At 39.1% G+C, this 19530-nt stretch overlaps 1 protein-coding gene across 7 annotated transcripts in view; it reads left to right on the top strand.

The window, feature by feature from the left end:
* The window catches only part of JADE3 (jade family PHD finger 3), a 157046-nt gene that overhangs the window by 73702 nt on the left and 63814 nt on the right, over window positions 1-19530 (top strand). For 6 of the 7 annotated variants that reach the window (XM_061177654.1, XM_061177655.1, XM_061177657.1 and 3 more), the window contains 2 exons: window positions 12321-12377; window positions 13155-13234. The exons of the other annotated variant lie outside the window; for it this stretch is intronic. In XM_061177654.1, coding sequence (XP_061033637.1) covers window positions 12332-12377; window positions 13155-13234 — 126 coding nt within the window. In that variant the 5' untranslated portion in view covers window positions 12321-12331. The remainder of the gene's footprint in view (window positions 1-12320; window positions 12378-13154; window positions 13235-19530) is intronic. 7 annotated transcript variants of the gene reach the window in all.

Genomic DNA, 19530 nt, shown 5'->3' on the forward strand with positions numbered 1-19530 from the left:
CGCAAATGAATAATCTAAGCTTCCACCTTGAGAAAATAGAAAAAAGAAGAGCAAAATAAACCCAGAGCAAGCTGGAGGAAGGAAATAATAAAGAAGAGAGAAGTTAATGTAATTGAAAACAAAAACAGTAGAGAAAAACAATGAATCCAAAAGCTGGTTCTTTGAAAAGAGAGATTCTGACTTAATTGGTAATGGGTGCAGTTTGGGCATTGGGATTTTACAATCTCCCCAGGTGATACCAATGTTTAATGGGAATTGAGAACCTCTGCTGTGGAGGCCAGATAATTTTCTCAGGGTTTAACCGGTGTTGGCGTCTATGGCCCGCCCCTTTCATTTCTCCTGAGGAAAATTTGTAGCCGTTTCATTTTCTCTCACTTTTTGTTGCCCTCAAAGTCAGTGCTGATCCTTTCCCTTGTATGTTAACTTCCCTGCCTGACTGCCCTTTTGCCATCAGTATAGCCCTGACCTGAGGTGAACTGTTCCCAACTGCAACCCCCCTCCACTTCACACCCACACCACCTTGATTGATTTGGGATTAACCCCCAAAACCCCCTCTGATTGGTTTGTCACACATCACTGGTCACCAGCTTTAGGCTGTGATCACCCAAGCCATAGTAACAGTGTGTCTAGTGCACCTGGTCTTGTGACCCTGGCTCTGAGGGAGCCGAAGGACTTGGTTTTTCCGTTCTGGTAGCCAGTGCAGTGCCTGCCCTTTATTAACACAGTATTAACAGTTGATGTACGGTGGATTTGCACTTGCTCAGTAAGTTTGGGGTTGTTTGTTTGTTTGACCTTACATGTGAGACCTGTTATTGTTTCTAAAACCTGGGATAAAGGTATTTTTCTCCTAATAAATTCTGATGATCACTTTAAATCAGGTAGATGTTATTGTAAATGTATTAGGGGTACATGTGCCTAAATTTCAATGTGGAAGCAACTCACAGCAAGAGATAAGACATAATGGAAATCATTATTTTTAAAAAATTGTTTGAGTTTCTATCTGGAGAAAGAACTAAGTATTTCATAGTAAAAGTTATTCTTGTTGATTTACTTTATTCTTAAGAGGTCTTATTTGCAAATGGTATTTTATCTTAAGAGGATTTATGCTTTGTACATATATCTCTTTATTCTTAAGATGCCAAGCCTACTTATTTATCTGGGTAGTTGAAATTATTGAATATATGTATATAAATCAAAAAGAAAATGTAGGGAATTCCCTGGTGGTCCACTGGTTAGGACTTGATGATTTCACTGCCATGGCCCGGGTTCAATCCCTGGTCAGGGAACTAAGATCCCACAAGCCATGCGGCGCAGTCAAAAAAGAAACAAAGAAAGAAAGAAAGGGAACGTACTGCTAATTTTTAAAAAGTTATTAGAACTAGGGCCTTTTTGCTTAAAAGGCATAAAACAGATTTTAATTTAGAAAGGGTCTAGGACCATTAAAATTTGTCAAGATAACATCACAGAATAGGCCACCCAAGCTGAAACCTTCCAGTGAGGTCTGTATTAGCCAAACAGTGGGCTGAGAGATTGGGAAGGAGGGGGCGGTGTTAGGAAAGTGATAATTCAGTTGTATGCTTCCAATTTTCAGTATTCTTTCTTTCATTAAAAGAAAGGTTTCTTGTAGTTTAGACCAGAGGTTGACAAGCTATGGCCTGTGAGCCAAATCTAGCCTACCACCTGTTTTTGTATGGCCTGCGAGCTAAGAATGGTTTTTAACATTTTTAAGTGGTTGAAAAATGAAGAATAATATTTCATGACATGTGAAAATATGAAATTTGAATTTTAGTATAATAAAGTTTTATTAGGACAGAGCCGTGATCATTTGTTTATGTACTGTCTGTGGCTGCTTTCATGCTACAATAGCAGATTTGAGTAATTGCCACAGAGACCATATGGCCCACAAAGCCAAGCATGTTTGCTATCTAGTCCTTTACAGAAAAAGTTTGCTGAACCCTGATTTAAACTCCCTTCCCAATGTGGCCTTCCCATGCAAGATGATTTCTACTCAGGAGGTTTGAAATTCCCAAATAATTTGTTAACATTAAAGAGGGTAAGCCTGTTTCCTGGCAACAGGGATAACTGTGGTTGACATAGAAATACTTGACTGAGTGGCAGGAACCTGCCTAGGTAAATTGGTATTTTCTTCTTTTTTCTTTAATGCTTTTTGAGGGCTTTGGGAAAGAGTTGACCTCCAGACTCCTCATCTGGTCACAGGGGACTCATGAGTCACACGATGTGTCTTAATTTTTAAAAACAAGCTTTAAAATGACTGAGGTGAAGGCAGTCTTCTTTTAAAAAGTACAGAAAAGTTCACCGACTCCAATTTCTGGTATCTCTTCTTTTTTAAAGACAAAGATTTGTGGGGGGTAAGGAGAAGCAGTAAAATATGTAGGATATGTTCTTTTTCTTCTGATTATTTTTTGTTTACTCAATTAAATATTTATGGTTTTAGTTACTGGAGTACTGAAATGTGGTAAAGATAAAAGATATTTGAGGTGAACAGGCTTGAAGGGAAGTTTTGTTTCCACAACACTGAAACAGTGATAGATTGAATTGTTTTGTAGAGAAGGGTGAATTCTGAATTAAAGCATAGGCAGTGGACTCAAATGGTCTCAGTGTGGAGAGGGTTAGTATTGTTTACCCCAGAGCAGAGGTAATCAGCTCAAGAAACACATCTATAGTATTTATGATTTCTGTTTAAGGAATAGTTTGGGAGTTTCTTTGCCCACATGAGCAGGAATTGATCCTTAAGAATAAAAGAAGTGTGCTGCTCTGGTCTGACCAGTGGCCTAACTCAAACGTCTGTCTCTGTTAATGGCCCTGAAGGGTATTTTCCTGAAAGTCTAAGGGAGCTGGACTTTTAGATGCTTCTTTACTTAAGGATTACTTCCAAATACCATCATGGATTTATCCTCCCTGATTTTATCTCAGTCCTTCTTGAACCTGTTTACATTTTCATTCTGTTCTACTTCTTGAGCTGATGAGTTCTCTAAGTTCCCTAAACATTGCTCAAAGTCCTGCTTTCTTTTTGATAAAATTGCCTTTAGGTTACAGGGATTGCCCCTTTGTTACTTTAACTCTGTGATTGGGTGAATAAAGTCAACAATTTCCACACTTGATTCTTATCGATTTCTGCTTCATTCTTTTAGAGCAAGATTTCTCAACCTTGGCAGTATTGACATTTTGGGCCAGATAAATCTGTGCATTGCAGGATGTTTAGCAGCCTCCCTGGTCTCTACCCCCAAGATGCCAGTAACACTGCCCCTTCCCAGTTGCGATAACCAAAAATGTCTCCAGATATTGCCACATTGTCCCTGGGGAACAAAATTGCCTTCAGTTGGGAACCACTGCTTTAGATATTTGTCTTTTCCAAACTGTAAGGTTTTGTGCTTTTGGGACTAACTTTATAAATATGGAGGCTCCTCTATCCAGTTGATTGTATTGTGCTTTTCTGGGTTTTTTCCAGCTCTGGTTGATGTCCATCTTGAACGACAGTGACAACTACTTTTCATAGTTTCAGTTTTTTCAGGTCAGCTGCATCGTTTGTGAGTGGTGTGGGGAACAAATACCTTGAAAACTTAGAAGTTTTTTCTAATTATAAATGTCCTATATGTGTACTGTAAAAATGTGGAGAATGGAAAAAATTAGAAAGAATGTTTTTGTCACTCAGAAAACTTCAGTGTTATTGATGCAACTAATGTTAGTAAATTGGTTTATGGCCTTCATTATTTTCTATATATTTTACTTCATAGGTGCAATCTTGCTATAAGACCAATTTTTATACTGTTTTTCCACTTAACATTTTAACATAAATGTTTCCCTGTGTACCATGTTTAAATAATTGAATGAAATACCATAATATTAATATACTTTAAGTATTCCTCTTTTGTTTGATAGCTAGGTTTCATTTATTGTTTTTATTAGGGAGTTTTAATGAACATTTTGTTCATAAATCATTTTCTGTGTTTTGGATTATTTTTCAAATATGAATGTTGGAAGTAGAATCCCTGGATCAAAGGGTATGAATATGTATAAAGTAGAGCCTTAGATTATTTTTAAGTTGCTGCATGGCCCCACAGATGGCAGTGAATAGTGGCTCCTTGAACTGACCATGCATTTCAGAAGTATGTCTGGTGGGTGTATAGAAGGAAAGAAAGGGCTGTGTTTGAGTTAATCGCTTTTCCTGCCGCCTGCTCTTCTGTGGGAACATTAATGGGGAGTCAAGTAGCCACCAAACCACAGACTTAGATTCCAGTCCCAAGTAATCCTAGTTGGGTTGACTTCCAGACAGTGCTCCTTTAAGAGGGAGTTTCACCCAAGGAAGGCATTTACTTTATACAGTTGTATTTTGCCTGGCTTACAGTCACTGTTAAGATAAATCAGAATGCTGTTAATCATTTTGGTTGAGATTATAGTAGGAATAAGATCTGAAAACCGCCTTCAAATTACTGTTCTCAAGGGTGCAAGGTAAGGGCTGGTGCACATTTCATTTCTGCCAAAACAAAGGAATACTCATTGTGGGAGGTAAGGAAGAAAATAATGTCATTGTAAAGTCTGCACGCTGAATAGAGGACTAGAAAATAAACAGCTGAATAATATATCCAAATGTAAGGCAATGAGGTACTTATTTTTGGTTTTGCTTAACAAAAAAATTTTATTCTAAAGTACTTTTTAAAGTGTACCACCAAATGAAGTTTCACATGTTGTCTTTAGGGGTGCCTGGAAGCAGAACCTGAGACCATATTTGAACATACATGATTTGTTGAGGGAGTGCTCTCAGGAGAAACTTATAAGGGAGCAAGGACAAGAAGGCCGGGAAGAGGAAGAAGCTAAAGTAAGGATATAGTCTTAGGAAAGTCTAGCCTTAGCCTGTTTTGGTTAGGGGCATGGTTGGGGTGGTGTAGAGCTGCTGGCTGCCCCTGGGAGGGAGACAGGGAGAGTATAATCTCCCTGGCAGGACTCCAGCCCTTGGGGAAAGGGACAGCTGTGAGCCATTAGCAACCAACAAGCAGTACCTGGGAGATGGGTATGCTAGCTAGTAAAGGGGATGTGTGTGGGGCATGTTTACTTTGTGCTGAGACCTGGGGTAAGAGATGAATGTGACATAGTTCCTGCTTCGAAGATGGTTGTGGTCTTGTGGCAGGGCTGACCATGTAAAGAATATTTACAGTGCAAATGAAGAGCATTTTACATGGATGGAAGCATGTATAGAGACTTGGATAGAAAGCAAAGGAGCGAATAATTGTGAGAGAGGCGTATCTGGGGAACTTCACTGAGGAGATCTAACAAATGGGTCGGACCAGGTTGGGGGAAAATGGGATGGTCCGGGTAAACAGGCAGGGGACTGTAGGCAGAGGGAAGAGCCCTGTCCAAAGGCTGGCAAGTATGAAACAAGATGGTATGTTCATGGAATCACATGAGGCATAGCATGTGCAGGAGGCAGGGGGGCAGCAGCTGATGAGGCCTGACAAATTGGAGCCGGAATGCTGTGGGCCTCCAAGGCTATGCTCAGGAGTCTTGGGCTTAGAAGGGGCAGCATTCCTGCTGTTAACCCCCCAGCCTGCCTCAGGTCTCAGGGTCAACTTGGAGTGCCCTGAGCTCTGCCCTCTGGTGGCCATGTAGCCCCAAGCATGTCATTTAAACATTTCTGAGCCCCAATTTCATCTGTAAAATGGTGATAATGATGTTTATAGGACTGTTGTTGTGATTAGAAGTAATAAAGACAGATCTAAAGATTTGCCATCATGGAATTATTCTGCTGATATTTACTGTTCTTTGTCATTTTCCTGTAGTAATTAAAACAGCAGTGCTGTCACAGAAATAAATCAGTGGACTTTAACAGCCCAGACCCAAAAATTTGCTTGCTTTGTTTTCTTTTCTGAAAATTATAAGCAACCCAGTTTCCAGGACTGGTGTTATTGGTGTTAATCTGTTTCCTAGGCTCTTTATTGATAATAAAAGATTTTTTGTTTCCATCTATAGTAAAAAGTGATTGTTACTGTAATAGTTTGAAAAGCACCAGATTTGGGAATTCCCTGGCAGTCTGGTGGTTAGGACTCGGCGCTTTCACTGCTGGGGCCCGTGTTCAATCCCCAGTCGGGGAACTAAGATCCCACAAGCCGTGTGGCGTGGGGGAAAAAAAAGCACCAGGTTTTACAGTTTCTTAAAAATCGGCACCTCCCTCAGTCATGAACAGTTTGGTAGCTCATCTAAAGAAGAGAATATTATAGAAAATGGAGACACTCTTTTAGCCAGAGTTCATAAGACCAGAACTTCAGATGAGAGGAGTATCTAGCTTACAAGAAGTCTTAGGTCTCCTGAAACTTTCAAGAAAGTGAAGAGAGAGGGGCCATACTCAGTTGGCTTTCTTCACTGAGAGTTTTTAGAGAATAAAAGTATTTCTTCTATGGCATATGCTGCCTTCAATCCCAGTACAAGCTATCCATATGGAGGTTATGTTCAGTAGACACAGAATTTTTCTATTGATGTTATTCTTGACTCTACCTAAAAACTTCTCATTGGTAAAATGTCACAATATTTTTTAAAGGTTTTTTTAGCTTTATTGAGATATAATTTACATACTATAAAATTCATCCATTTTAAGTAGACAATTCAGTGGGTTTTAATATATTTACAGAGTTTTGCAACCATCACTACTACCCAATTTTAGAACATTTCTGTCACCCCAAAAAGAAGCTTTGTGCCCATTTGCAGTCAGTATGTGTTCTTACTCCCAACCCTAGGCAACCACTAATCTACTTCCTGTCTCTATAGATAGGCCTGCTCCTACTCTGGACATTTCATATGAATAGAATCATATGATAAGTGATATGGTGTTTATGACTTCTTTCACTGAGCAATATGTTTTTGTTAAGTGGTTTTTTTTTTTACATGTTTTACATTTGTTTTACACGTTGTAGCATGTATCAGTACTTTGTTCCTTTTTATTGCCGAGTAGTATTCCATGGTCCAGATGTACCACAGATTGTTTAACCATTCACCTGTTGAAAGAAATCTGGGTTGTCTCCAGTTTTTAACTATTATGAATAAAGCTGCTATAAACATTTGTGTATAGGTTTTTGTGTGAACATGTATTTCCATTTCTCTGGGGTAAATGCCCAGGAGTGCAATTGCTGGGTCCTGTGATAGTTACATGTTTAATTTTTAAAGGAATAGCCAAATTGTTTTCTAGAATACCTGTACCATTTACATTCCCACCAGCAGTGTATGAATGATATAGTTTCTTCACATCATCACCATTTGAATTTTCACTGTTTTTTATTTCAGCCATTGTGGTTTTAATTTTCATTTCCCTGATGGCTAATGATATTGAACCTCTTTTCATGTGCTTATTTGCCATTTGTAATGCTTTTTGGTGAAATGTCTGTTCAAATCTTTTGCCCATTTTAAATTGAATCATTTGTTCCTTACTGTTGAGTTTTGAACGTTCTTTACGTATTCTGGATACAATCCATTGTTGTAAATGTGGTTTGTAAATATTTTGTCCCATTCCTGTAGCTTGTTTCTGTATCTTCTTAACAGTCTTCTGCAGAGCAAGTTTTTCATTTTGATGAAAGTGAATTTTTCTTTGATAGATCTTGCTTTTGGTGTCAAATCGAAGAACTCTTTGCTTAACCCTAGGTCCTGAAGATTTCCTCCTTTGTGTTTCTAAAGTTTTTTTACTTTTACATTTAAGTCCATGATCCATTTTAAGTTAACTTCTGTATAAGGCATGAGACTTAGGTTGAAGTTCTTTTTTTTTCCTATTGTTCCAGTACCATTTGTTAAAAAGACCATCTTCCTCCATTTGATTACTTTTCTACCTCTGTCAAAAATCTGTTGGGCATATTCGTGTGGGAGTGTATTCATTTTAATACTGCAAAATATATTAGGTTGTGGTAGGCAGAATAATGGGCCCCCTAAGATGGCTATGACCTAATCCCTGGAACTTGTGAACATGGTAGGTTACATGGCAAAGGAGAATTAGGGTTGCTAATCAGCTGACTTTAAAGTAGGGACATTATCCTGGATTATCTGGGTGAGCCTGATATAATAACAAGGGTTATTAAAAGTGGAAGAGGGAGGCAGAAGAGAAAGGTCAGAGAATGACATGTAATGATAGAAGCAGGGTTAGAGAGATGCAGTGTTGTTGGCTTTGAAGATTGAGGAAGCTGGCCAGGATCCAAGGAATGTGAATGGCCTCTAGAAGATGGAAAAGGTAAGGAAATGGATTCTCTCCTAGAGCCTCCAGAAAGGACCACAGCCCTGCCAACATCTTGATTTTAGCTTAGGAATACCTGTATTAGACTTCTAACCCACTGAACTTACTATTAGAGATAATAAATTTGTGTAGTTTTAAGCCACTGAGTTTGTGCTAACTTACTGCTGCAACAATAGAATACTAATAAATGGATATTTCAGAAAAGTTCCCATTGATAATAGGATTCTAAATGTTTGGGCACACCATTTATCTGGAAAGTTTACATATATGGAACATCCCAATGGTATCAGACAAATGAAGTGCTACTCTAGGTAGATTTGTGCATTCAATGGGGAATAATTAGAAAATATATTACTTTTATCTTTAAATTTCTACGTTCATTGTGACTTTAAATTATGTTCCTTTTTGATGGGAAGTGTTTTGTGACTTGTTTTTGTTTGCATTTCAGAAGAGTGTTTGAATGTCTTGAGTTTTACACTGGGAACCAAACACAGCCCCCAAAATTTATGTGACGGGAGGTTAACATCCTATTTAAAGAAACATTCTTCATTTTGCAATATATACAGATACTGAATTATTATGTTATAAACCTGAAACTAACATAGTGTTATATGTCAATTATATCGCAATTTAAGAAAAGAAATATTCAGTTGACTTTGATAGTAGGACAAATAGAATTTGATTAATAATTTTGATACTTATGCTAATCCTATTCATTTTTTTAAATAACAGCTTTATTGAGTTATAATTTACATACCATACAGTTCACCCATTTAAAGTGTACAGTTTCATGATTCTTAATATATTCACTGATATGTGCCAACATCACTACAGAACACTTTGAATATCTTATCTCATTGCCTTCTGATTTCCATTGTTTTTCATGAGAAGTCAGCTGTTAATCTTATTGGGGTTCCCTTATAAGTGAGGAGTCATTTTTCCCTTGCCGCTTTCAAGATTTTCTCCTTGTCTGGCTTTGAGCAATTTGACCATGATATGCCATCTATTTGTGCAGCTGTTTGCAGACAGTAGTATAGTAGTAGTAGTAGTAGTGGTGGCGGTAGTAGTAGTAGTAGTAGTAGTATAAACTACTTGGAGTTTTTTGAGCTTCCTGGATGTGCAAATTAATGTTTTTCAGTTAAATTGGGAAGTTTGCAGCCACTAAAAAAAAATTTTTTTTTTGCTTTTTTTCTCTCTCTCCTTGTGGCACTCCCATTACATATATGTTGGTGCATTTAATGGTACCCCACATTTCTCTCAGGCTTTGTACATTTTTCTTCATCTTTTTTCCTAGTTCATGGTCTTCTTCAGTTCTAGGAACATATTTACATGGCTAATTTGAAGTCTTTGCCTGTTAAATCTGACATCTGGTTGCACTTACAGGCAGTTTCTGTTGCCTGCTTTTTTGCTGGTGTATAGGTCATACTTTCCTGTTTCTTTACATGTCTCGTAACTTTTTGTTAGAAACTGGGCATTTTAGATAATATAACATAGCAACTCAGTACTGGTGCCCCACCGCCCCTCAGGGCTCTTTATTGTTATTTGCTTGTGAATTTTTTTAGTGACTGGCTGCATTATTTTATTGAAGCCTATTTACTCTCACCCTTTGCCCTGAAGTGTGAAGTCTTGATGTTGCTTCTTAGGCATGCAGCCTTTGGTATGCCCACAGTCACCCTGGGATTGACTGTGGTTTTGGCAGGGCTCTTTCTGACTCTTTTCCCTGACCATGTCCAGCTGTTAAACTCCACTGATTGCTGTTGTTTTTAATAGTGCCCTGGGGCATATGTTGCTCCCCAAACTGATCCAATCAAATTAGGGCTCCTTTGAAGGGATAGTTCCTGAGATCAGTATTAGAGATTTCTTCTGACCCCAGGATGGTTCCTCCCAGCTATTTCTTTCCTTGGTTCTCTCCAGCATGCTAGCGTAGGCTTGGACTTCTCCACACACTGTTGCAAATGAAGTCAGTTCCATTGGGGGAAGATTTAGAGCCCTCTATTCTATGGCCTACTTCTCCCCCTAGGCAAAATCTCTGAGCCACAACTCTAGTGCAGGGGGTGGGGACAATGATGTGTTTCCCTCTGACTGGTGACCCCAGGTCTCCTAGGTTTGCCTCTCCTAATGTAGAACCCACGAGCTGGGCCCAGGGCAATTAGGGCCTCAGTATTCTTGGTGGTATCACACCCCTGGACTTAGCCTCCATACCAGGAATGGGGGCCACCTGGAAGAAGGGAACCCCCATCTCTCAGCCATAGTTGTCTGGAACTTAGCCTCATCAACCAGTAGTAGCTGCGGACCAGATGAGAAACACACATCCTGCTCTTCCCAGGAGAAAGCTTTACAACTGGGAGCTGGAGGAGAGGGAGCTCTGTGTTCTTGGCTGCACTAGTCTGGTGTGATATCTGTGCTGGGAGCGGGGATGGAGGGAGTGGGTCTAGGTCCAAATACCATAGACTCTTACTTTATGTACTGAGTTGTAGTAGATTTTCTTTAATAAGTGCTTCTTCATTTTCTGTATGCCCTTAGGACCATTTCCAGAGATTTTATTTTATTTTTTTTAAAGGGAACTTTATTTTTATTTATTTATTTATTTATTTTTGGCTGCATTGGGTCTTCGTTGCTGCACGGGCTTTCTTTAGTTGAGGCAAGTGGGGGCTACTCTGTTGCGGTGCATGGGCTTCTCATTGAGGTGGCTTCTCTTGTTGTGGAGCACGGTCTCTAGGCACATGGGCTTCAGTAGTTGTGGCTTGCAGGCTCTAGAGCACAGGCTCAGTGGTTGTGGTGCACGGGCTTAGTTGCTCCGCGGCATGTGGGATCTTCCTGGACCAGGGCTCGAACTCATGTCCCCTGCATTGGCAGGCGGATTCTTAACCACTGCGCCACCAGGGAAGCCCTCCAGAGATTTTAAATGAGTGTTTTTTGTTTATTTTTTAAGTAATTTTCACCAGTTTCACTGGGGAATGGATCCACAAATCTCTTCACATTGTCATGCCAGAAATGGAGCTCTACTAGCTTTTTAGCATACAGTTTTGTTTCTGTTACTCCTAATTGCTCATAGTGGCCTTGTACTTGGATTTCTATCTCCTTGGTAGATTGTGAGTCTCTTGAAGGCAGTAGCCCTGACCTTTATTCCTTGTTGGATCATGATTGTCCCTAGTAGCATTTTATATACTGTGGCACATAAAAGAATGTTAGTTATTGACTGTATCACTGTCTTTTCTAGTTTATATTTTCAGCACTTCTTTTGTGACTTAAAGTGTCTTACCGTGTTTTCCTTTTTTTCTACTCTCTAGTGCTGATGTGTTCCCAGAAAGGTGGTGCCTCTTTTTTATCTGTCACTGGTCTCTCTTTCTCTCTTTCCCTTTCCCTCTCTCTCTCCCTCTCTCTCTCTCTCTCTCTCTCTCTCTCTCTCACACACACACACACACACACACACACACACACAAGGATGCTTAAACCATTGGAAGTTTTAATTAAAAACATTATTTTTCACGATATAGGAGCTTTCTATAGCATTTCTTGCGATAGATAGATATAATTTTAAATTAGGCTAGTTGTTTGTGGGATGGGAACAGGTAGAAAGTGAGAAAGGGGGAGAAAGGGCAGGCAGAAAAGCAATGGGTTGTGCTTTTAAAGATGGGACATGCCTCACTTGTTCTTTCTTCAGCCAGCCATGTCTCATGCCTTTTAACCTTGGCCCTTGACAGCTCTGCCTTTGCAACTGCTTTTTCCTTTCCTGCTCCTCTCTTACTGGGGATCCCTGGCTGATGATGGCCCTGTGGCTGCCTCCCTTTGTTTGGGTGGACAGTGGTCATGTGGCCACATCTGAGGCTCCAGCCAATCCTATACCATTCATTCTCTGCTGCTTGGATTTCCTCCTAAAGCTAATATGTGGCCTCACCCAGTCTTTGACGCACTGTGTATTGGAGACTTTGGTAGTACTCTTCTCCCATCACTCTAGGTCATTTGAGAATATTCTTAACAGAAGTCATTTGATTTGTGTGATTTGCCTGCTGCTGCTTCTTGAGCAGTATTGACTGCCCTCTGGGATGGGTATGTGTGTGTTGACTATTTTATTCAGTGTTGTTCTCTTTCCCAGGATGCTCCAGGATGAAACGTCATAGAACTCTCAGCAGCAGTGACAGTTCAGACGAGAGTGAGTAGAACCAGCCAACAGCTGGTAACCTCTGTATCTGTAATCCTTGAGGATTTCTTTGACTTGAGGACAAGCTGTTTCATGCTTCTTTCAATGGGTAAAAAATAATGTTTCTAGGAAGGAAAGCTTGGAGTACCATTTTTCTTATTCATTTAAATTTCATTAGACATAGATAAGTTAGGTGAGAGAATTGGTTTTATGTGGCATATAGCATTTTGTTTTTCACTTTTTATTTACCCAGGCAACAAAAGCCACATCTACCAATGATTTAACAGTTCTTTTCTAGAAAGTAAGAAAAGTATGAGAGCATAAATTGTAGGCCCTACAGTTCTATTCGTAGCTCAGGTACTAAGTGTTTGACTGGATGAGTCATCATTTGTAAAAGACAACAACTTTATTAACAGTAGCATTTGGGGAAGTGCTGAAGGATACACAGATTACCTGCTCCACATTTTTAGTTTTTTCAGTTGCTTTTGCAGATACTTTTTCTCCAGATGGAACATGAATTGTGTTATTCCAAGTTATTATGAAATATGATTACACCAAATTGAATCTCCTCAGCGTTAGCATTGTTGAAGCTTTTGCACCCTGGGATGTCACCCATAAATGTCATTAAACTCCATTATGAAACTTTTTTGGTTGCAATTTAACTCTTTTCTTCAGTGGTATTAGGTCACTGTGCTCTTCTCCATCATATATTTCATATTCTTTTGGATGACATTTAGTTATAATAGCAGGTAATAAGTCTCAGTATGTTTTCCTAATTATCTTTTGCAGGTCCTTCCACTTCCTTTACTTCTGGCTCAATGTATAGGAGCAAGTCAAAAATTCCAAATGAACACAAGAAACCTGCTGAGGTGAGATCAGATATTAAATTCTTAAGACTTAAAAAATAGACAGATAGCTACCTTCTGCCTACATATCTACAATACCCAGATCTTGGAGACGTGAGGAGTAAACTACATGCCAATGGATAGGCTTGTTTTTTGATGAACTTTTTTGTTTTTCAAGAAAGATTCTGTTTCCTTTTTCCTTTGGGGAAAACAGTAATCTTCACTGTGCTTTCATTTTGGTGATGCCACCTAAGTGCCTGGCTTTAGAATATAAATCCTCTCCTAGCCAAGAAGTCAAAGGGAGCCAGATTTGGAGAATTGGGAAGGACCAAAAGAGCCAAAGATCTGGCCTATGATAGGAAAGAGCTAAGTTGGCAGGTGGGAGGCAGTGCAGGAAAGGATAGATGAGGAAGTCGTGGATAGAGAAGGAAAGGACTGGGTTGGAGATCTGGGCTCTGGTAAGTCCTCACAGCCTTCAGAGCACTACCACCAGGCCAGGAAAAATGGGCCAGTCCTTGTGAGGCTAGTCATCTTCTGCCTCAAGGGCAGCAAAGTGCCAGGGTTGCACTTGGATTTGGTAATTGTTTAATGAATCCTACAGACTTTCCTCTGTGATAATTAAATGATGATAAACTGACCTTGTCTGTCTTCACTTCTACTATGAGTAGTCTTCCTTGGCTGCAAAGGAAAAGGGAATGTATTAGTTAACTATTGCTGCATTATACGTTATCACAAAATTATTGGCTTAAAGCAGCACACATTTATTATCTCAGTTTCTGTGGGTCAGGAGTCTGGGCACAGCGTGACTGGGTTCTCTCTGTTCAAGGTCTTTCAAGGCTGCAGTCAGTTTGCTGGCTGGGCTGTGTTCTCATCTGGAAGTTTGACTAGGGAAGAATTTGCTTCCGAGCTCATTCAGATTGTTGGCAGAATTCATCTCCTTCCAGCTGGAGGACTGAGGTCCCTGTTTTTTCATTGACTTTTGGTAGAGTACCACCCTCCACTCCTAGAGGCTGCTTGTAGTTCTTTGCCATGTGGCCTTCTCCATAGATCCTCTCAAAACACAGCAGCTTACTTTTTCAAAGCCAGCAAGGGGAGAGTCTTTTACTCCAGTCTGCTAAGACTGAGTCTTATATAACATAATCATGAGAATGACATCCCATCACATTTGCCACATAACATAACCTAATCGAGGGAGTGACATCCCATCATGTCTGCCATATTCTGTTGATTAGAAACAAGTCCAGGTTCCACCTGCCCTCATGCAAGTTGGGGGGGCATTGCTTTAGGGTGTCAGCCAGAGAGAGCATTTCTCCCTTTCTCAGAGGTCACTTTTCATTTTCACCTTTTGCCAGGGATCTTTCTGGGCACAGTAGAATATCAGTGTGTATTTATATGTGTCTGTGTCATGCAGAAAAACTTAGGGAATAAAACGCAAATAAACAGGAGCAGAACAAATTTCCCACCTATCCAGAGGAGGCTTTGACTACAGAATGGTGAGAAAGAAACCTTGCTACTTTCCCATTTAGGACAGCCAGTCCTCGAACATAAAGTGACTCAAGAGCTTTGGGTTTTAAGGCCTGCTGCCTCCGAGTCAGTGAGGATATCAGTCTTTTGTTGCAAGAGACAGGGGACCTGGGCTACTGGAAGCAAATTTTTTCATTTATATGTCCCATTCTATTATAAAAGAGAGAACCTGATATTGTAGGACAAAACCAGCCTTGGCATTAGAAAAGATTGATTCCATGTGTTGCTTGGCTGGTTTGTTTCATCTCTCTGAAATCATTTGTTTTGTCATTATAACATGGACATTATAACGCCTACCTCTCATAGGTACCATTTATTGTAATTTTCTGTGCCAAGAGCTTTTTATTAGATAATCTGATTGTTTCCCAAAATTAAGCAATTGTAAGAACCTCCTTGGATGCTTCCTTCATTTAAAAATTTTATTTAATAACTTATTTACATCAGTATGGACTGACATATGTTTATTTTATACTTTGGGTTATAATCCAGTACTACATAATATATTGTATTGCTCAAATTATTCTATATATCAGTGAAATCATCTCTCATTTTTCTCTTTTCAATTTCCATTGATTTCTGCTCTTATTTTTATTATTTTCTTCCTTCTTGCTTCAGTTTTATTTTGTACTTTTTCTAGATTCTTGAGGTAGATGCTTAGGCTATTTGAAATTTTTCCTTTTTTCTAATATAAGAATTTTAGTGCTATAAATTTCCCTTTAAATACTGCTTTAGCTGCACCACATTAATTTTGGTATGTTTATTTTCATTTTCATCCATTTCAATATTTTTATTTTCCTTGAGACTTCCTCGTTGATCCATGGATTATTTAGAAGTGTGTTGTTTAGTTTCCAAGCGTTTGGAGACTTTTATTGCTATCTTTCTGTTATTGATTTCTAGTTTGAGTTCATTTTTGTCAGAGAACATAGTCTGTATGTTTCAGTTCTTTTACATGTGTCAAGGTTTGTTTTCTGGCCCAAGATATGGTTTATCTTGGTGAATGTTTCATGGGCACTTGAAAAGAATGTGTATTCCACTGTTGTTGGGTCCTATTGGTTGATGGTGTTCTTCTGTATCCCGGCTGATTTTCTGCCTAGTAGTTTTATCAGTTGTTCAGTTAGGGCTGTAGCAGTCTCCAACTGTAATTGTGGATTTGTCTGTTTCTCCTCTCAGTTCTATCAAATTTGCGTTGTGTATTTTGAAGCTCTGTTGTTAGGTGCATACATATTTAGGATTGCTATATCTTCTTGGTGAATTTATCATCATGTAATGTCCCTCTTTGTCTTTGGTAATTTTGTTTGCTCTGAAGTCTATACTATCTAATATTAATATCATTTCTGGCTTTCTTTTGATTCCTGTTTACATGGTATATGGTATATTTTTTTCCATCCTTTCACTTTTCGTTTATACATATGATTTTTATTTGAAATGAGTTTCTTGCAGATGATATATAGATGGGTCATTTTTTAATCCACTCTTTCAATCTCTGTCTTTTAATTGGCATATTTAAAACATTTATATTTAATGTAACTTTTACTACTGTTTGGTTTAAGTCTGCCATTTTACTATTCTTCTGTTTGTTTTCTCTGGGTTTTTTGTTCCTCTTTTATTTTCTGTCTTCTTGTGGATTACTTGAACATTTTTAAAAATTCCATGTTGATTTTTCTTCTTCTTTTTCTTTTTTTTTTTTTTGGCTGCACCGCACAGCTTACAGGATCTTAGTTCCCCAACCAGGGATTGAACCTGGGCCCTCAGCAGTGAAAGTGCAGAGTCCTAACCACTGGACTGCCAGGGAATTCCCCCATGTTGATTTTTCTATGGTGGTTTTAAGGGTATATCTTTGTGTAGATTTTTAGTGGTTGCTCTTGGGAAGCAACCTTTAAAAGGAAGGGCCTTTAACAAACATGACATCAGTCTCCTGGTCTCTACATTTTACCACTTTGAAGTAAAGGAAGCTTACCACCATTTGGGTTTGTTTATCCACCCCACCCCCACCTTTATCATATAGTTGTCTTAAATATTTTCTCTACATACATTGAGAACTACATTAGACAATGTTAGAATATTTGCTTCAACAGTAAAATATTATTATAAAACTCAAGAGGAAAAGGGTAGTCTATTATATTTACCCGTATTTTTATTCTCTTGTTCTTCCTTTATTCCTGATGTTCCAACTTTCCTTTTGTTTATTTCCTTTCTATATGAAGAACTCCCTTTAGCTATCCTTTTAGGGGAAGTCTGCTGGTGATAAGTTCTCTTAGTTTTCCTTCATTTGAGAATGTCTTGGTTTTACCTGAAGGATATTTTCACTTGATATAGAATTCTGGTTTGACAGAACTTTTCTTTCGGCACTTGAAAAATGTTCTACTTCCTTCTTGCCTCCATGGTTTCTAATTAGAAATCTGCTCCCATTCAAATGGTTGCCCTCCCTTAGGTAATCAGTCATTTCTTTTCCAGTTGCCTTCAAGATTTTTCTTTGTCTTTAGTTTTCCAAAGAAAACTCTAGAAATCCATGCCTGGGCATGGATCTCTTTGGGTTTATCCTGTTTGGGCTTTGATCAGCTTCCTGAATCTAAGTTTATATCTTTTGCCAAATTTGGGAAATTTTCAGCCATTATTTCTTCAGCTATTTTTCAGCTCCACCTTTTTTTCTCTTCTTCTTTTGAGACTTCAATTGCATGAATGCCAGATCTTTTGTTATTTCCCACAGGTCCTTCAGACTCTTCATTTTTTTTCAGTGTATATTCTTTCTGTTGGTTAGATTAATTTCTCTTTTTCCCTGTTTCTTTATTCTGTTAATTCCGTTATTCTATTGAGCCTATCCTATGTTTTTATTTCAGTTATTATATTATTCCATTTCAAATTTTCCATTTGGTTATTCTTTGTATCTTCTTATTTCTTTGCTGAAACTTTCATTTTTTTTTTTGTTTCAAAAGTGTTTGTAATTTCTCATTGAAGCATTTTTATGATGGCTGCTTTAAAATCCTTGTCAGATAATTCCAACATTTGTGTCATCTCAGTGCTGGTATCTATTGATGGTCTCTTATTCCTGGTTCTTAGTATTATGAACGATTTCCTATTGCATCCTGGGCTGGGTTTTTGTTTTGTTTTGGTTTGGTTTGGTTTGGTTTTTGGTATTATGTTATCAGACACTAAGTCTTATTTAAATCTGTTTTAGCAGGCTTCCATAATAACCAGACCAGTGGGGAAGAGGGACACTGACTTTTTAGCACCAGTTACACAATTCCTAGGCTCCCCATCCTAGTTCTGTTATCTCTCTAGGAAGATAGTTCTGTTATCTCTCTGGGAAGGGGGAAGGGTGTCTCATTACTGCTTGGCAGGGGTGGAAATCCCCACTTTGTTACCGCCACTGATAGCAGGGGGAGTGGTGTGGTAAGGGGTACTGCATTACTGATGGGCAGTGGTGATAGTCCAGGCTCCCTACCCAGTCTCTGCTGATACCATATTGAGGAGGAGGAATGCCTTGTTATTGCTGGGTGGGAGTGGATGTCAAAGCCTCTCGGGTGATGTCCATTGATGCCACAACAATTGTTCTTTTTTAAAAGACATTTTTAACATCTTTTTTGAAATATAATTCTTACAGCATACAGTTCATCTACTTAAAGTGTATAATTCAGTGGGTTTTAGTATATTCACAGAGTTGCGTGGGTAACCATTACCACAGTCTAAATTTAGAACATTTTCATCACCCCAGAAAGAAACTCCCTATCCATTAGCAGTTAACTCCCTGGGCCCCTACTCCCAGCCACTGGCAACCACTAATCTAATTTCTGTTTCTACAGTTTTGCCTATTCTGGACATTCCATACAAATGGAATAATACAATGTATGGCTATTTGTGTCTGGCTTCTTTCATTTAACATAACATTTTCAAAGTTCATCCATGCTGTAGCATGTATCAGTACTTCATTTCTTTTTTATGACTAAATGATACTCCATTGTATGCATATATCACATTTTTAAAATCCGTTCATTAGTTGATAGACATTTGGGTTGTCTCCATTTCTGGAGTATTATGAGTAATGCTGCTGTGAGCATTCATATACACGTTTTTAGGTGGACATATGTTTTCAAAAACACCTAGGTGTAGAATTGCTGAGTCATATAGTAACTCTGTTTAACCATTTGAGGGAATGCCAGACTATCTTCCAAAGGGGTTTCATCAGTTTACACTCCCACCAGCAGTGTACAAGAGTGTTTGAAATTTGTTAGTGCTATGGGTACCAGAGACTTGGAATTCCTCAGGTAACCTTGTTTTTGTCTCGTCTCTTGACTTTTCCCCTTGTGCTTGTCCTCAGAGAGATTCTGTCTTCTGCAGCTCTCCTAGCTGTAAGCCACTGTTATCACTGGAGGCTTTAGTGTGGTGGTAAGGTATGAGGGAGGGGTGGTGTTCTCTACTCTTCTGATTATGTATCAGTCTTTGGAGTGTGTAGTGGTCCTGTGTCTGGGGGTGAGGTTGGGGAGGTGACCTTCAGGGGTAGAGCATTTTTGCCCCTGCCCACTATTTTCCTGAATGCCTGCAGCAGGTATCCTCTGGTATTCTCAGTCTATGTCCTTGAGGTTTTCTCTCCTGCAGATTAAGACTTTTTTCTCCTTTGAGTAACACAGGGAAGCTGAGGCTGGGTGCTTTTCCCTTCCTACAACACTAGTCCAGTGCCCTCACTTGAAATCCTTCCTCTGTAGATGAAGCCTTTTGTTCAATAAGGGAGCCAGGACACTGAGCACCAGCGACCCAGACAGCACCACTGGGGGAGCTTTTTCTCCAGGTTCTCCCCCATC

Source organism: Eubalaena glacialis, chromosome X (assembly GCF_028564815.1).
Source record: "Eubalaena glacialis isolate mEubGla1 chromosome X, mEubGla1.1.hap2.+ XY, whole genome shotgun sequence".
NCBI lineage: Eukaryota > Metazoa > Chordata > Mammalia > Artiodactyla > Balaenidae > Eubalaena > Eubalaena glacialis.